The 19,532-nt window shown below is 47.0% G+C and overlaps 1 protein-coding gene across 1 annotated transcript in view; it reads right to left on the bottom strand.

Moving 5' to 3' along the window:
* Positions 1-19,532, bottom strand: part of PIWIL2 (piwi like RNA-mediated gene silencing 2) — a 2,524,398-nt gene that overhangs the window by 1,204,436 nt on the left and 1,300,430 nt on the right. Inside the window, exon 13 of the mRNA XM_069617761.1 lies at positions 11,640-11,726. Coding sequence (XP_069473862.1) covers positions 11,640-11,726 — 87 coding nt within the window. The remainder of the gene's footprint in view (positions 1-11,639; positions 11,727-19,532) is intronic.

Here is a 19,532-nt window from a genome sequence, read left to right as displayed (position 1 = left end):
GATTTGATGTTCCTCATCTTTTGATATATCCTTTCCAGCTTCAAAAAAATGTTTTCCTCGACAGAGGGCACTGTGCACTGGTCCTGTCGACTTGATGTCCCACGAAGGCCTCCGTCCGACGTCATTACCAGTATATGTAGCATGCGGAGGGCCGTCGGCTTCAGTTCGATTTTTCACCCCTTTGAGAAATTACTGGCAATAGTATTAAACCGTAATAGACTCTAAAAGAGCGTAAAGTGTAAAAACATGTAAATTTGACAGCGGGGCAGGCTGGGAGGGGCGATGAAGAATACGTGGGAGGAACATACAATCAAAAAAATGTTACCAGGGTTAAGTAACTTATTCTTCGAATGGATTGTGTCCTCACACAAATTCCATATCTTTTGCTAGCCTCCCAAAGCAGTATTGGTCTAGGAGGAAGGAGTAGGAATGTAGACATGTCCTTTAGAATGACCATGGACAGAATGAAGGACTGCCTTACAAAATCCTCCTTCTTGAGTGATGTTGAGTCCAGACAATGTTTTACAGAAGTGTGAATGGTAGATCAAGTGGCTGCCGCACAGATGTCCTTAATTGGCACCCCTCTTTGTAGAGCAGAAGATCTTCCCATGCCCTTAGACTTCCTTACTGGAAGACTAATTTATGACCTGTATAACCAATGAATAATTGATCATCTTGGTGAAATTGAGACATTCGGGAGATATAGAAACTTAGAGCCCTTCTTGGGTCCAGTCTATGCAACCTCTTGCCTTCCCTTCCCAGGGTGAGGCGGGTAAAAAGTTGGTAAAAAGATTTTTTGACACAAATGGAAGTCATGGGCCATCTTTGGCAGAAAGGAAGGCTTTGCTTTAAGAACCACTTTTGTCCTGATAGAATATAGTGAATTAAGGTTTACAAGAAAGAACCTGCAACTCGCTCACCCTGCAGGCTGATGTTATTGCATCTAGTAAAATGGTTTCCAATGTCAGCCTTAATGCACACGAATGAAGAGGTTCAAATGGAATACATGTTAGAAATGTTAGTACACGATTTAAATCGCAAACAGGGACCTGAAAAGGAGTAGGTGGGTAAACATTAGTGAGTCCCTTAGGATTAGTATGATTAATGGGATTTTAAAGTATTAAGTTTCCTCTGATGAGCGCTTGAAAATTGAAAGTGCCGCCAGATGACCCTTTATGGTTCAAATCTGGAGCCCCATATTCGCTAAATGTAACAAAAAAGATAACACCATAGGTGAATCGCATTGAAAAGGATCTACATTCTTTTCCCCGCACCAGCTGCGGAATCTGTTCCAACGGCATTGGTATAAGGATTTTGTTGCTGGCCTTCTGGCCGAAAGCAAAATCTCCATCACGCCACCCAGGAGGTCCCAATCCTTATACCTCAACCTCTCAGAAACCATGCGTGAAGGTGGAGTGTCTTCACCTCTGGATGGAGAACGCGAGAGTAGGTCCTCTCTCTGCGGAAGACACATTGGAGGGCAGATGGACATGTCCAGAAGGTCCAGGTGCCACGTCGCCCTGGCCCCAATCCAGAGCAATTGGGATCATAAATTTCCAGAACATTCTCAACCTCCTGATCACATGAGGAATGACGGGGAATGGAGGAAACGCGCACAGGAGTGGAAATTCCCAGTCCACTACCAGCGCGTCCCCTAGAGGTCCTCTTGGAAGAAATTCCCTGGAGCAGAACAGTTTGCACTTCCAGTTGACACTGGTAGCAACAGGTCTACTTGAGGGGCTCCCTAAAGGGTGAAGATCACTTGAAGGACATCCTGAGCTAGTTACCACTCGTGGGAGACTGCTCTGCCTGCTCAGAGCATCCGCTGCTGTGTTCTCCTCTCCGGCTAGGTGAACCACTGATAGGGAGATTCCCTCTTGAATTGCCCAGAACCAGAGTTGCATTGCCTCGCTGCACAGTGGTGGTGACCCTATACCAAGTCGCTGGCTGCGGTAGTACATGGCCACTGTGTTGTCCGTCATTATCAGGACATTCTATCCCGGTACAGAGGGCAGAAAGGGCTTCAGCGCTTTTCTGATTTCCCTCAGCGCCAAAAGGTTGATGTGTAGTTTGGACTCCAATGGACACCAACGACTGCTGATTGTCATTTGGCGTGGGCTCTGCACCCCGTGAGTGAGGCGTCCAGTACTAAAATTATCTCCAGCCATGGTTGCCAAAAAGATTCTCCCTTCAGAATATTGTCCTAGCAAGTCCACCAGAGCAGATCCTGTTTGACCCTGTTTGGAACCTGAAGTAGGTCTGAAATCTTGTCAGAGAATTGAGACCACTGTGCCCTAAGAGCCCACTGAAGGGATCTCATTCTCAAGGAAGCCTTTGGCACCAGAGAAATGTAGGATTCCATGAGGCCGAGCAACCCACGCTGGGCACTTTGGACTTTGGTGACCATCTGCAGACTATGTTGAGCCCTCACCTTGAGCTTTTCCCCCCCCCCAAGGATGTATCCAGGACTGCTCTGATGAACTGGAGTCTTTGAGATGGTATCATGCAGGACTTCTTGTAATTAAGAGAGAAGCAGAGTCTGTGGAGTGAGTGAAAGGAGATGCTGTGATGTTCGAGTATTTGTTCGAGTAAAAGTGCCCTGATCAGCCAAAAGTCTAGGTAGGAGTATCCTTGAATCGCCCCTCTCCTGAGACTCGCTGTCACCACCACGATAAACTCGGGGGAAGACCCTCAGGGCGGAGGTCAGCCCAAATGGCAGAACTCGAAACTGAAAGTTGCCAACTATGAACCTCAGGTACTTTTTGTGCTGTTGATGGATAGGCACATGAAAGGAAGGATCCTTAAGGTCCAATGACACCATCCAGATGGAGGGCCTGAAGGATCTGAGAAAGGGTAACCATCTTGCACTTGACCTTCCTGAGGAATGTCTTCAGGTTTTTTAAGTCCAAGATGGGTCTCAATCCTTCTTGGGGATTAGGAAATAAGGGGAGTATCAAACCTTGTTCAACTCTGCTACAGGTACCGGCTCTATAGCACCTTTCTCCAGCAGGGTCAACATTTCCTGCACAAGGAGCGGATGTGAAATTTTGCATGAGATGTTCCCCAGTGGATGATCCGGAGGTCTTTTTAGAAAGTGAAGGCAGTAACCACAGGCTACAGTTTCCAATGCACATGCATCTGAAGTAATGCCCCACCATTCTTTCAGATGCTGCGAGAGTCTTACTCCCACAGGAGTCTTGTGGGTTAAGGTCTCAGAGTGGTTTAAACACGGCTGGAACAGTGGCTGAAGGAAAAGCAGCTGCTGTTTGGGCGGACTTAGTACCTCCCCCTCATCCACCCTGAGGGAATATTTTCTGGCCTCTGTGACTAGCCTGTCCTCTCGCTCTTCCAACTGAGGAGTAAAAGCAAAAGGACCTACCCTTCCAAGATGATGTACTAGGCTAAGAATGTTGAGGCGGTCTGATTGCAGCGCTAAGAGACTTTGCTGCCGCTTTAGAGGTCTGCAGCTTCTCCAGGCTTACGTCAGCCTTGCCGCAAAACAGCTGAGAGCCGTCAAAAGGCATATTGAAAAGCCTGGATTGCACATTCAGTGCAAACCCTGACTTTCTCAACCACGCAAATCTCCGTAGTACGGTACTTGTCGCCATGGATCTGCTAATGCAGTCTACAGTTTCCAGACTTGAATGTAGGCACTCACACATTGTCTCTTGCCTCTTTTCCATCTTTAATGATAGCCAGGAAGCCGTCTCTTTACTCCCCCCTTGGGGGATGGGGTGAGCCACCATTGCTACACAGTCCCACACAGTGAATGTAAATTTTGACAAGGCACAAGAGGCATTGGCAGATTTGAAGGCCATGCTCCCTGCTGTGAAGAGGTTTTGTGTCCACACGCTTGTCGTCCCTGTCTGGCGGAACAGTGGGGTATGCCGACTGTTTAGTGGACGTTGCCGCCTGAACTACCGACTTACTGGTGTAGGATGCCTGGTCAAACTGAGGATAATGCCTTAAAATAAATCCTTCTTTGGCAAAGTTTTATAAACCTTCTCTTGTGCCATTGGCAGCTTCAATGGCTTCGAACTTGCCGTCGACAATGGCTTTGAGGCCAATGACTCCGAAGTTTTCAACCCTGGCGTCGATCTCGACACAGCCGTCGACAACTCTGATGCCGTAAGCGAGTTTAGTGTCGAAGTTGTCAACATCTTTGTCATTGGTAATGAAGGCCTGGATTCTCGATTTGTCAAAGCCCTCGACAATGTCTCATTGGTTCCAAGGTCTTGATGGCTCCCGATGCAATTATGGCCTGAGTCCCTGGCTCAAGGGTACACAGGATTTAGCCTTCAACTTCCTTTTGTCGTCTTTATTCAGAGCGACAGGGGCATGGCTTCTCTCCTTTCTTCGAGCGGGTCACTGATCTTCATTTCTCCTGTGCTCTTCTTCATCCTAGTACTTTTCGCTTTAGTTGGACCTCCTATGTTACAGCAATACATAGGTTTACTTTCAAGAAGATGTTACTGAATAGTGGGTAGGGCTAGGGTATGTTGGAGTGACAATGCTCAATGGGCTGTACCCCAGGTGATTGTATTTGTCCCCAAAGGGAGAGTCCCTCCCCATCAGAGTCCTCCCGCATTATACTACCCCTAGGGGGACTATAGGGTAACAGCAGCACCTTGTGAATCGTCATACTATGCTTTAAAGACGGACCATGTGGGGTTTAATGCCAGACATTTGCATCAAGCAGCATCTACAGGTTTTGAAACCCATTTTGGGATTCGGCATGATGCATTTAAACTTGAAAAATGCTATTAGCGTTCCTGAGAAGCATAGAGTGCACAGAAAAATATCAAAATAATAGTGGTCATGGGGTCCCAATGGCTCCACAGATATCGCCCTCAACATCATGTTTGGCATCATGGGCGCACATTGGAGCAGAGCAGATGCAGAAGCGTATGGCAGAAGGTTTATGAAGGCAGCTAGCACTGGAAGATCTATATATATGGGATACATTACTCACCGTAATCGTATTTCTGATGCTTGTATCTGCTTAGATTCACATGCTGTGCATAGGCCGACATCTAGTGGAAGCTGCGGAGTATTACAGTTTGTTTTTCGAAAATCGAAAAAGGGCGTCGACACAGGGCGTGCCAGTAATACTATCCCTAGTGTGACGTCCACTGTACCCATGATCCCTCACGCGTCTAGGATCCCCAGATTGTGTTTTTCCTGACATGAGGTAGCATGAGGAGTAGCGTGAGTACAGATAGTCCAAGCAGATAGACAGAAAGGTAAGACTACAAACAACCATGCGCCTTCTCTCGGAGGGGAGGAAGGGTGGGTCGCATGTGAATCTAAGCAGATACAAGCATCAGAAATACGATTACGGTGAGTAATGTATCCCTTCTGAGGCTTGTGGAATCTGCTTAGATCACATGCTGTGCATAGATTAGCGAGCAGTACCAGAAGAAGGAGGTGGGATGTGAGAAGGGTCATGAGCAAACGGGTGTCTTAGAACCGCTTGTCCCACTTGTGTATCTGTCTTGGAATGAGTGTCAATGCAGTAATGCTGAGTAAAAGTGTGAATAGAGCTCCAAGTAGCTGCTTTGCAAATGGTGTCGAGGGGAACATTTGCAATGAAAGCCAGAGTGGCCCCAATGCCTCTAGTAGAGTGGGCCCTTGGTGTAAACGGCAGAGTCTTTTTAGAAAGAGAGTAACACAGCTGTATACAGTTGATAATCCACTTAGAGATAGCGCCCTTAGAGACGCGATCCCCCTCTCTGCCTGTAGCTACGGAGACAAACAGTTGATCTGTTTTCCTTAGCGGTCTGGTTTATTTACATAGTATAAGACCGCCCTACGCACATCTAGGGTGTGTAGTTTCACCTCAGCCGAGCTTTGTGGGTTTTGGAAGAAAGCCGGAAGCTCGATGGACTGGTTTACATGGAACTTGGATATGAATTTTGGTGAGAACCTAGGGTGTGTGCGTAAAACCAGTTTGTCCTTGTGGATAGTAAAGAAAGGATCTTGCACTGACAGAGCCTGAATTTCACTGACCCTTCTTATGGAGGTAATGGCTACTAAGAAGGCCGTTTTATAAGTCAGGTGTTTGAGACTACTTTTATGCATGGGTTCGAAGGGGGGCCCCATGAGCTTAGCTAGCACCACGTTGAGGTCCCATCCTGGCGGTGGGTTCGAAATAGGAGGGTGAAGTCTCTTTACTCCTTCCATGAAGGCTTTAACCACTGGTACTTTCCACCACGAGACCCTGTTATGGGATGTGGTGTAAGCCGAGAGGGCTGCCAGGTGTACTTTCAGAGAGTTAAAAACCAACCCTGCATCCAGCAGGTGGAGCATGTATGTTACAACGTTGGAAGGAGTGCAATCAACCGGGTTGATTTGTTTATTCTGGCACCAGATAACGAATCTTTTCCACTTGTCAAAGTAACAGTGTCTTGTATTTGGTTTCCTGGACTCTTTTAGAATGTCCATACACCTCTGTGGTAATTTGAGATGTCCAAACTCTATGACTTCAGGAGCCATGCTGCTAGGTTCATAGAGTTGGGTTCCTGATGCAGTGTTTGACCTTGTTGCTGGGACAGAAGGTTGTACCAGGCTGGGAGTCTGATGGGCTCGCACACCGCCATCCTGCGTAGGTGTGGAAACCATGGTTGTCTCGCCCACATGGGAGCAACTAGGATGAGCGTCATTGATTCCTTGTTCATCTTGTACACCACCTTCCTGATGAGAGGAGTTGGTGTAAAAGCGTACGCAAACATCCCTGACCAGTTCATCCACAGGGCATTCCCCTGGGAGTCCGTTTGGGGGAACCTGGATGCAAATCCTGGGCATTGTTTGTTTTCGCTTGTGGCGAATAGGTCTATAGTGGGGAAACCCCACTGAGAGAAGAGATCTTCTACTACGTCTCTGTGAAGGACCCATTCGTGTTCTTCTGGGAGGGGGTCTCTGCTTAGAGCATCCGCTAGGGAATTGAGCTCCCCTGGAACATGTTGCGATGACAGGAAGATGTTCCGTCTGAGTGCCCATATCCATATTTTCTGGGCAAGCTTGGACAGATTTGGCGAACGAGTCCCTCCTTGCTTGTTCAGATAGAACATGGCTGTCGTGCTGTTCGTCCTGATCTGCACCGACAAGTTCAGTAGATGGGGCTCGAACGCCTGCAGCGCTCGGAATACTGCCAGAAGCTCTAGCAGATTGATGTGGTTCGTGGCTACTGAGTGAGACCAGAGACCCTGAGCTGTGTGGTGGAGATGGTGAGCTCCCCACCCAGTCAGGCATGCATCTGTAGTAACCACTGCCTGCACTTCGGGATCGTAAAAGGGTTTCCCCTTTGCGATATTCTCTCTTGTCCACCAGTGTAGGCTCTGTACGAGTGTTGGCGAAACGACCACTAGATCGTCCCACTGACCACTTGCCTGAGACCAATGTTTCGCCAACCATTCCTGCATGGGACGCATGCGCAGACGCGCGTGGGGGACCAGGTAAATGCATGACGCCATCGTGCCCAGTAACCGCATAGCTTTGCGTACTGTTATCTGTTGACCTGACTGATAATGCGGAATTTGCAGAAGTATATTCCGAATTCTTTCTTCCGAAGGGAAGGTCAATTCTCTCTGAGTATCTAGGATAGCTCCTAGAAACTGTTTTGAGGTGCTTGGCCCCAGACTTGACTTCTTCTCGTTGATAGAGAAGCCTAATTCGTGGAGGAGGTCGATAGTCCTCTGAATGTTTGATCTGCAGATTCCTGGGGTTTCCCCCGTTATGAGCCAGTCGTCTAGATAAGGGTACACTGGGATTGCCTCCCTGCGTAGGTGTGCAGCTGCCACCGCCAGTACCTTGGTGAATACCCTTGGTGCTGAAGCTATCCCGAAGGGCAGTACCTTGAATTGGTAGTGGCGACTGTCCACCTTGAAGCGCAAGTATTTTCTGTGCGCCGGGAGCATAGAAATATGAAAATAGGCATCTTTCATATCCAAGGTTGCCATGTAATCCCCCTTTTTTAGGAGTAGGATTACCTCTTGTAGTGTGGTCATACCTAAAGAGTGGACTTTTTGTCTTGGAGGGTGGTTTCGGGGACGTTGCAGTAGTTCTATACAGTACCCCTTGGATACCGTCGACAGCACCCATCTGTCGGATGTTATCCCTTCCCATGCCTGGGTGAAGCTGGATATTCGTCCCCCTACTGGGGTTGCATGGGAAGGGACCCTGAAATGAGCGTCACTGCTTTGGTGGAGGCGTGCCGCCTCCTTTACTGGGGCTGCCTCTGCCTCTACCACGTCCTCTTCTACTAGCCCTACCATACCCCTGGGTAGACTGTTGTGAGTTGGTGTTCCACTGTGTACCCTGGGTGTGGGAATAGCTATTTCCTCTATTGGAATTTTGGCCGCGGGGGCGACGAAAATTGCCGTTCCCTCTTTGGTTAGGTGGTTTTGTAGTTAACTGGCCAAGGGATTTGAGGGTGTCGAATTCCTCCTTAGCGTTTTTTAGTGCGTCCTCGACTGCCTTTCCAAACAGGAGATCACTTTCCACTGGTTTGTCTAAGAGTGCAGCTTGTGTTTCTGCTCTGAATCCCGACTGCCTCAACCAAGCATGTCTTTTGATGACAGTCCCCTCTGCTATAATTCTACCCGCATTGTCTGCGGCGTCTAAAGTTGCTTTTAAAATGCAGCCTGAGACGTTTCTTCCCTCTGCACAAATGCGAGATAGCTGGCTCTTAAAAGGTTCGGGAGCGGAATCTATTAGTGCTGCCACTTCTTCCCACTGATGGCAGTTGTAGCTGGCCAACAGTGTGGTGGAATTCGCGATTCTGGTTTGGTAGGCTGCCGTGGAAGCTACTTTTCTACCAAAACCATAGAGTTTCTTACTTTCCTTGTCGGGGGGAGCCTCCGAGGAAGATAATGGGGTTCCAGCTCTCTTGCGGGTGTTAGTTACGACTAGAGAGTCTGGCTTAAGTTGGCCTCTAATATATAGAGGGTCCGACTGGGCTGCTTTAAACAGCTTCTCTACTCTCGGGTTTACAGGTCTCGTCAGGTTTGGGTTGACAAGGGATGGTGCTATTCTGCGTTGAATAGATTTCAGGATGGGAATGGTCTGGGCTACTGTCTTCCTTTCCCCTATTAGTTCCTCCGCGAAGTCCCTCTCTTCTTGGACACCTTGTGTGTCTATGTGGAAGTGGTTAGCTGCCCGAGAGAGCAGTTCATTCAGGAGGGGCTGATTATCTATTGGGGAATCAGACACTGGGGCTTCCCTTTCGACTGGTGAGTCCATTCTGAAAATATCTGGGCTATTTTCTGGCTCATCCTCGTCTTCGTCCTCCCCGTAATAATCTGACACTGCGAGATCTTCTGGTGTCTCAAAATCCTGGCCCTCTATAAGGGAAGAGTCTCCTTGGCCTGTAGGGAAAAGGCAAGAATAGGGTTGGACCTCGAAGGGGTCTGAAGCCTTTACTGGTGTCTCGACCCGGGGCCTTTTATTTGAAGGGATAGGGTCCCTTGAACCTGAGGGAGAAGATTCCTGAGGGTTTAAAGCTAGTAGTTGGTCAGGGTGTCTTTCGAAGAAATTTGCTAAGGAGGACATCCTTGACATTACTCTGTCAATGTCCTCGCATGACCAGAGTTTTGAGCTTGGGGTGACCTTGCTGGAACTCTCTATGGACTGTCCCTGAGAAGACTTGGACGGGGAAGTCAGTTCTATTGTTGTGGGGGATTGCAAGGGTTGTTTCCTTTGTTGCTTACCCCCTTCCCCGTGGGTGGAAGTGTGTTTACCCTTTCCCTTATCTTTCGACGCCTGGCGTCGAGGATCGGAGGTGGAATCCCTGTGTTTCGACCTAGGCTTCGAAACTGGGCCCTCCTCACTCCCAATTGATGTACCCTTTCCCTGGGGTGCAGGCTGGGGATGGAAGCCGTGTTCCTCTCCGGACGAGTGATCTTCCGTGATGTTAATGGGCGAGGCACTATGTGCAAGTGTGGAGGCTTGCCTGACGTCGTGCGGCGACCTCGACCGGGACCGCCCAGAGGACGTCCTTTCGGACCGCTCCTTCTGTGCCTCTTTCCGAGGTTTCGACGACGTCGAATCTCGGGTGGGTTTTTTGTGTTTAGCGTGTGTATGTGTAACGCTCTTGTCGCCGGGGGACTTCCCCATAGTCGCCGGGACGGACGACCTTCCGAGGCCGGGGACGTGCGTTAGGCTGTCTTTCGACGCCTTGGTGCCCTCGCCGTCCGAAAGTCCGGCGTCGCTGCCGTCGCTGAAGGTACCCTCCGCCTCCATAGCTGCTAGCTTGGCGTGGTGGGCCCAACGCTTGGTGGAGCGGTCCTTAAGAGTCTTTGTCTTAAACCTGCTACAGGCCCTGCAACCCGCCTCGGGGTGGTCTCTGGGCAGGCAAAGGTTGCACGTAGCGTGCTTATCTACCCAAGGGTATTTCTTATTACACTTGGGGCAAAACCGAAAGGGCGTACCCTCCATACGCGCCTGTGGGCAGCGGGCAAGTGTGTGTAGGTAAGAAGGTGTCTATAACCGAGTGTGGAAGTGTACCACCCCCCACTCTCCCTACTTGTAGGGCCGAGGCCAGCGGCCCAGGCCCGAGCCGAGGCGGAAGCCTCAAGGCCCAATCCGTCGGGTTTCGACGTTGATCTCCTCCCCGGTTCGGCGTCGAGATGCTGGTCGACGTAAGGGTGACAAAATGGGGCAAATTAGAATTAGTTTTAAGTGTAAATATGGCAAAGCCAGGGAACTCCGATGAAGTGCTTCCGACCAGAATGGCGGAAAAAAACAATCTGGGGATCCTAGACGCGTGAGGGATCATGGGTACAGTGGACGTCACACTAGGGATAGTATTACTGGCACGCCCTGTGTCGACGCCCTTTTTCGATTTTCGAAAAACAAACTGTAATACTCCGCAGCTTCCACTAGATGTCGGCCTATGCACAGCATGTGATCTAAGCAGATTCCACAAGCCTCAGAAATATATATATATTATGAAGAATCTGCGGAAGGAAAGAATCAACTAGGAAGTGGCCATGACAGCGTGGGAGGCTACTTTGAATTATAATTAGAATTGTTCTTTAATAACGCGCTTAATAACAGCGAGTGGTTTCGAAGCGTGGGATTGGGATTCAAACCTGTGTTGCCCTTCGTTGTATTGCTTCCAAGACAAATGCCTTGCCCCAGAGCTATCCTTCCTCAGGGACGGGTTATGGGCTGAGGAAAAAAAGGTTGCATAAACCAACATTTCTGTGGAAGCTTCTTCTATTACGCAAGTGATGGTAATTAAACGCGGGATTCCACCTCCAACCAACCTCATCCGTCACCCTCTGATATCTTCTGTCAATTGCAAAATCCTCTGTCATCCAAACATCTTGACATTACAGGATTCCACACGTGTAATGCTTGAAGGAGCCCCATCAGTACCTCATAATAAAAAAGATGCCCTCTCTTTAGAGCCGGAGAAAGCAAGCAATAAGGAGAGAATAGAAGAAATGTGATAAGATTACCCATTCAGGTATTACAAAACAGTATTGCAGAAGTCAGTTCAAACAAGAAGTGTGTTCATCCTAGATATACTAATTTCAAAAACTATAGTAATGTACGCTTTTGAGTATTAACACATTCTGAATGTGGACTATTTTCCATTTTATATAGGTTTACTTTAACCTTCGCACGTTGTGTACCTTCATGGCTCTGAAATCCTTCCTCATCTTCTCTGGAATACCGGTCATGTATGACAGTTCGGGAAGGAGCAAGATTTCTCCCAGGACCTAAAAAAAAGAAATTACAATTTACTAGTGGTGAACTCCCATTTTCACATCCCCAATGGTACGATGTGACGGTTTAATCAGTGAACCACAACAGAGAAAATAGTGAAGAAATCAGATTTCGATAAATAAGCCTAAGAATCCAACACAAAAGACTATTTTACAAACAAAAGTCTACCAAGATAATTCACCAGTACACACTGCCACAGTGTACAATCTGAATGTACGCTAGATATCAGGAGCAAAATCTTTGCCCTGGCTTTGTGCAAGAAGACAGAACATGACATATATTGCTATGCATTCTCAGCAAATTCAGAGTTCCTGGAAAACTGTGGCGTATCCTTGCAGATCCTGAATGAATCTAGACTAGTATGAAAAACTACCTGCCACAATCACGGCCTAAACACAAATTACATCACTTAAAACTATCTAATACGTGGGGCCATTGATCAATTCATTTCCTTAGGATCTCAAGTGGCTATTAAGCTACCTGCCGATATTTTTGCATTTCAATTGGGATGTGATTGATTGAAACCACCGATGTTTGCAAATGATGCAGTTTCATTCGACTGCACAAGCACCACAACAGTGGAGCAATTGCATGTGTAAAGAACATAATTTAAAAAATCTGTAAATATTTTTTAAAGGCGAAATACACAAATTACCTAAAAGTGATCAATATTTGTATCATTATGTATTTTGTTGAAGTCTATATGGATGTTTACAGTATGGCGCCCTAATATAAAGCAATGCTTAAATAATATTTGACCCAACGTAAAGGAACGTTAAGAAGAAGGAACCCTGAACATATGGCCAAAGGCTGCCATTGTGGCAATAAAGGTAGGCCTAGGTTTAATTAGTGTCAATTAGCATGCCTACATCTTTTTAAAAGTAACTAGCTGTTCCCGGTGTAAAACATACGCCCTTCTAGCATATCTTAAAGGTCAAAATCGGTTGGTAACTCATAGGGTCACTTCTGTCCCCCTTCTAAAGTAACGGAATTACCACCGATCACTTCCGGAAGGGGGCATAGGTCCCTGTCACTTATTAATGGTCATGAAAAAGGCTAAACATATCAGATGGAATGAGAGGTATGCACGGTATGAGAACACTACGTTCCATCAATCACACAGGCCTCCATCATGTGTCAGACACAAAATTGTCAACCTTTTTTCATTACAGAGTCCCGTGATGGCGTAAGATTGCGTGATAGCAATTACAGAACCTACTTTGAGTTTTAGCTTGTGAGGAGGCATTCGTCCAACAGTGTTTCGCTCTTTATAGACTGAAACATTGCGCCAGTAAATAAGTGTTCATGGACACTGGAACCACCCACAATGCCCTGCGTGAAGAGAAGCAGGGGTGGAAAGAAGTAAATTCTGAATGTTTGCAATAGTATAAGGTGAAGGTGATGGCGTAGACCTGTGCTCATGCAGTTAGATGAAATTATGGCTGTTGTTGAAGTGGGTGCACCTTGCCATTTGGACAGCAGAGGGCAACCTAACACTGATGAATTGCATCAGCTGAGTATGGAAATATACCCAAGCATTATATATATATATGATACATTACTCACCGTAATCGTATTTCTGATGCTTGTATCGGCTTAGATTCACATGCTGTGCATAGGCCGACATCTAGTGGAAGCTGCAGAGTATTACAGTTTGTTTTTCGAAACTCGAAAATGGGCGTCGACATATGGCGTGCCAGTAATACTATCCCTAGTGTGACGCCCACTGTACGCATGATCCCTCATGCGTGTAGGACCCTCAAATGGTATTTTTTCTGACATGAGGTAGCATGAGGAGTAGCGCTAGTACAGATTATCCAAGCAGATAGATAGATGGATAAGACTACAAGCATCCATGCGCCTTCTCTCAGAGGGGAGGAAGGGCGGGCGCATGTGATTCTAAGCAGATGCAAGCATCAGAAATACGATTACGGTGAGTAATGTATCCCGTCTGAGGCTTGTGAAATCTGCTTAGATCACATGCTGTGCCTAGATTAGCGAGCAGTGTTAGAAGAAGGAGGTGGGATGTGAGAAGGGTCATGAGCGAGCAGATGTCTTAGAACCGCTTGTCCCACTTGAGTATCTGTCTTGGAATGGGGGTCAATGCAGTAGCATGGAGTAAAAGTGTGAATCGAACTCCATGTAGCTGCTTTGACAATGGTGTCAGGGGGTACATTTGCAATGAAAGCCAGAGTGGCCCCAGTGCCTCTAGTAGAGTGTGCTCTTGGTGTAAAAGGCAGAGTCTTTTGAGAAAGGGAGTAACACAGCTGGACACATTTGACTATCCATTTTGAGATGGCACCTTTAGAGACGTGATCTCCTTCTCTGCCTGTAGCTACAGAGACAAACAGTTGGTCTGTCTTTCTTAGCAGTCTGGTCTTATCTACATAGTAGAGGACCGCTCTTCGCACATCTAGTGTGTGTAGTTTCACCTCAGCAGAGCTTTTGGGTTCTTGGAAGCAGGCTGGTAGCTCAATGGACTGGTTAACATAGAATTTTGAAATTAACTTAGGTGAGAACCTACATTGAGTCCGTAGAACCAGTTTATCCTTATGAACATTAAAGAAAGGATCCTGCACTGACAGGACAGAGCCTGAATTTCACTGACCCTTCTTATGGATGTAATGGCTACTAAGAAGGCAGTTTTATAGGTCAGGTGTTTGAGACTAGCTTTATGCATGTGTTTATGCAAGCGTGAGTCGATTATTACGGAGATGACGAGGAGTGTTCCCCATAACTGCCCTGCCAGACAATCCTCCGAGGTCGGTGACTAGCGCTTGGGTGTCTTTCGACGCCCCTGTGCCCTCTCCGTCCGAAACGGCGGCGTTGCTGTCATCACTGAAGGATCCCACCGCTTTCATGGCCTCGAGCTGCCTGGCGTGATGGGCCCAACTTTTAGTGGAGCGGTTGTTTAGTGTTTTAGCCTTAAAGAGCTTACACTCTCTGCAGTTAGCTTCGGGGTGGTCCCTAGGAAAAAAGAGATTACAGACGGTATGTTTGTCAACCCAAGGAAACTTGCGGTTGCACTTGGGGCAAAATTTAAATGGAGTACTCTCCATATGTTAACTAATGGCAGCGGGCAAGTGTATGTAGGAAATAAAGTGAGTGATTATGCCCACCCCCCACTCTCCCTACTTGCAGGGCCGAGGCCAGAGGCCTTCCGAGGCCCAAAGTCTGTCGTGCAGTCTCGACGGGTGTTCGTTCTTCGGACCGGCGTCGATCTTCGATGTCTCGACGTAGGATTGGAGGAACAGGGATTTTTAGATGTATTATGAGCAAAAGGCTGAAAGCCAGAGAACTCTAACAATGCTTCCGACAAGTATGGCGGAAAAAAACAATCTGAGGGTCCTAAACGCGTGAAGGATCATGGGTACAGTGGACGTCACACTAGGGATAGTATTACTGGCACGCCCTATGTCAACTCCCATGTAATACTCTGCAGCTTCCACTAGATGTCGGCCTATGCACAGCATGTGATCTAAGCAGATTTCACAAGCCTCATATATATATATTTATATTTAATAATAAATATTGTATTTATATTGATGTTTTTAAACATATACTGGGAGCTAGCTCCTGCTTGTAGCAAAATAGAGCCTTGTTAGCTTGAAACTAACAGCTACTAGGAGCTACTTTTGGCTCCTAGGTCCAACTGGTGCTTTCCAAACATGTAATGTGACATGGACATTAACTTTGGGTATTTGAGAATGTTAATAAAGTAGAATTAGAGCACATCCGATATACGTTTAAAGACAATGGTTCATAAATTGACAAAAATTTAAAGCAGCATCTCTGGTAGCTCCTGGTTCCCCCCCTCCCCCGCGGTAGCTCCTGCCTATAGGGTGATGCCCGACACCCAGGAGCTGGTTTTAGCTCCTGCTCATCGAATCTCAATTTCGATCCCTGGGGAAGAACAATACTCTTGATTGCAAAATAATGTAATAGATGAGATCTCAGACTTGACGGGAAGCAGTGAGCTACTTACAATGGAGCAAGTTTAAGTGACATTCTGACCAGGATTTGGTTGGGAGTATATGGAACAGTCAAAGGGGGAGTCTACATGGAGGACCTACACAGATTAAGGCCAATCAACATTAGACATTTTCTAATGCATGTAGGTGGTACAGCAGCTAGGGATGTGACCATGATGGAAGAAGTATGAGTGGAGGAAGAGAAAATGAAGGACAGTGGCAGGTTTCAAGCTGGAGAAAAAAGTGAGTGCGAAGGCAGATAAGGGGTTGGTTTAGAACATCAGTCAGAGGCGAGGAGATGGACTTTATTTTTTATTTTATTTGATTTTATTAAGTTTTCATAGAACAAGTGGATACAACAGATTATCATTTCTCCTCTCCCACCCCACCCCCCCTTACAGTGCAATTCACTTTGAGTTGTTTTACAGTTCTTTGTATTTCTAACATCACTTAAAGTCAGATTTGCGTCTCCACAACATGCCCTGATGGAACGGCCTATGGGGGAGGGGGTGGGGGGGAGGGAGGATCTCCCATGCACATTAAGAGTATTTGGAACCTTTGATAAGTAGGTCAGAGGTCTCTTCCTGAGGTCTAGTAGGTTTCCCCTTCTCTAGTGTTTCGATACATATTTGGTTGTGAAGTCTTGCCATAGGGTTTCGTATTGTGTGGACATCCCATGTAGGGCTGCCGTGATCTATTCCATCACACATATACTTGTTGCCACATTTATCCATTCTTTCTTACTCAGAGTCTCCTCTGCTTTCCATTTTATGACGATGCAAGCTAGGGCAGCTAATAGCAGTGGGGTAATCAGACCCGAAACCCTGATATAGGTATCTTCAAACTTTTCAAGTCCAAATAGTATCAGGAGGGGAGCTCGTTCACAGTGGATCCCTTTAATTTCCTTAATTCAACCCAGCACTTCGTCCCAACAAACCTTTACCTTAGGGCATTCCCACCACATATGCCAGTAGTTTGTGTTGTCTCAACAGTGTCGCCAGAATTGGGGACTCACCGTTTGGTACATCATGGACAGTCTATGAGGGTCATGTTGCGACTTGTGAAGGAGCTTTATGGCGTGTAATTTGTTCTGGGAGGCTATTGATACTTTAAAGGTTCCTTTGCACATCTTATATTTCAGGGGTAATTTCTATGTTCGTGTCTGTTTCCCATCTGCCTTTAAGGTTGGTAGTGGGACCTTTTCCTGTCGCTGCCAATGTCTTATAAAAGGTTGAGATCAAACCTTTCGTGTCTGAGTGTATCAAGGAGTTTTTCAAAGGGATTTTTCTTTCCATGGTTCTCTAATTAGCGCTCCTTTGAGTTGAAGGAAGTGGAAGACTGATGGTGTTCCTATGCCCAGTGGACTCTGTAGATCAGTGATCGTAATGAAAGTGCCTTCCCTCCATAGTTGGCCCACCCTCTGCAAGCCCGCTGCAAACCATGTTTGGAACCGTGCATAGTCTGGGATTTCTTCTCTAATTCCCGGTGCCCATATGTGGCTCAGTGGGGATGGCCATGTCGTGACCCCTCGCATGCACAGGCTTTCTCGCCAGATTTCCCATATAGTACTGAGGATCGGGTGTTGTAATATTCTACACGTCAATTTGTTCTTCGGAACCCAGAGCCACTCTGAAAGGGTGACAGGGGTGAATGAAAGGTTATCGAGGTCTAGCCACTGCAGGTGTGTATGATTTCTTAGGTGTGGGATTAGCATTCTTAGTTGAGTCGCCATGTAATTTCTTTCCAGGTCTGCTAAGCCCACTCCTCCTTTTTCTTTAGGGAGGGTTAGGACATCATATGCGATTCATGGTTTCTTCCCTTCCCAGAGGAATTGTAACACAGCTCTTTTTGCCTCAATGAAGAACGTTTGGGGACCTTAATCGGGAGCATTTGGAACGGGTATAGGAATCACGGGAGGCATACCATCTTTACTGCATTCACTCTTCCCATCCACGATATCGTGAGTTTTTGCCACCTTTTAAGGTCGGTGCGCAATTTCTCTAGAAGAGGGGGGAAGTTGGCTTTGTAGAGAGCATCAAGGCGTTTTACAAGATTAATCCCCAAGTATCTTAAGGTGGTTTCTCTAACAGCTATCCCCAGGAACATTTAATTTGCGGTGTCACCTGGTGTAAGTTCATGAAGGGGAAACAAAATGGACTTACTTTTGTTAATTTTGAATCCAGAGAGCTGGCCATATCGTTCTATCACTAATAACGCCCTAGGGATAGATGTTAGTGGGTTCGTAATGTGCAGCAATAAGTCATCAGCATAGAAGGCTATCTTGAATTCTTTTGCGTTGATTGATATCCCTTCAACCATCTGTTCTGCCCTGATTTCTTGTGCTAGGGGTTCCAGTGACAAAGCAAATAGGATGGCCGATAGGGGACATCCTTGTCTTGTTCCTCTCTCCGATGTGAACCATTTCGAATAGTCGGAGTTCACCGTCACTGGGGCTTTGGGTGATGTGTAGAGTGCTTGCACCCCCCTTTCTAAATGTGTTAACAAGTCAGACTTTTGTCAGGACCGCCTCTAAGAATCTCCACTCGACTCTGTCGAATGCCTTTTCCGCATCGATGGACAGAAGCACCGGGTCTCCCGCCATTCGAGCAGATTCATGTACGAGGTGTACGGTCTTTCGCATCATGTCCGATCCTTGCCTTCCCAAGATAAATCCTACCTGATCTGGGTTTATGACCTTGGGCATATGTGTCTCTAAGCGTACTGCTAGTACTCTCTTCACATCTATATTTAGTAGTGAGATCGGACGGTATGACCCGCAGTGCATGGGGTCCCTTTCTTCCTTTGGTATTACTGATATTAGAGCCTCGGAAAAGGAGTCTGGGGCTATTCCTGTCTCAAAGATCTCGTGAAAGAGTTTCAATAACGGGGGGAAGAGGGACATCTTGTAGAAGCCCGATGTGTATCCATCATTGCCCAGGGATTTTCCCAGCCAGAGTCTTTTCACAGCTGATTCGATTTCCTCTGGGGTGATCAGGGCATCCATAGTGTCCGCCTCTTCCCGTGTTACTCCAGGCATCTCTATCCCGGCCAAGTAGTCTTCCATTTGTTGATTGTCCTGTCTAGTCTCAGATTTATATAGTTGTTGGTAATACTGTGCAAACATTTCTGGGATGTTAGTGCTCTGCTCAACCCAGGAGTCTCCAGTTTCTTCGCAAATGGATGCCACTCACCTTCCCTCCCTTTGTCCAAGCAGCCTGGCCGCTAAGAGGGCATCTGCTTTATCCCCCTTCTTGTAGTATTTTGGCTTGAGGAGTTGGAGCTTCCTGACCACCTGGCCTTCTTCGAAGAGGCGAAGTTCCTCTCTTTTTTGCCTAGATAGGGCGATCTTCTCTATCCTTCCCTCTGTGGCATTACGTACTTCCCCATCTAGGCGTGTTATCTCTACTCTTAGTCTTTTTTATATCAGTGTCCTCTCTCTTTTTTTTATTGGCCCCTTCTCTTATTAGTATCCCCCGCCAGGTCGCCTCTCCTGCCTTCCATACTGTTCTTAGGGGAGTCTCGCCAGTGTCATTTATTTTAATATATTCCTCTATTTCAGTTGTCATCTCTTTTTGGAAGACTGGGTCTTTGCATAATGATTAATTGCACCGCGATTTCATTCCCTTGCATGGGAGTGCACCAAGGATTAGTTCCACAGATACAATGTCGTGGTCTGACCATGAGATGGCTTTGATTGTCGAGTTGGTAGTTACCGCCTGCTACTCTTCCGAGACATAGATATAGTCGATTCTAGAGTATGTGCCATGGGGTGCCGAATAGAAAGTGAAGTTTCTAGTATCTGGGTGTAGAGCCCGCTATATGTCCCGT

Source organism: Ambystoma mexicanum, chromosome 10 (assembly GCF_040938575.1).
Source record: "Ambystoma mexicanum isolate Mex_15411 chromosome 10, UKY_AmexF1_1, whole genome shotgun sequence".
NCBI lineage: Eukaryota > Metazoa > Chordata > Amphibia > Caudata > Ambystomatidae > Ambystoma > Ambystoma mexicanum.
Note: the sequence above shows the minus strand (reverse complement) of the source record. Positions and strands in the feature narration are given on the sequence as shown.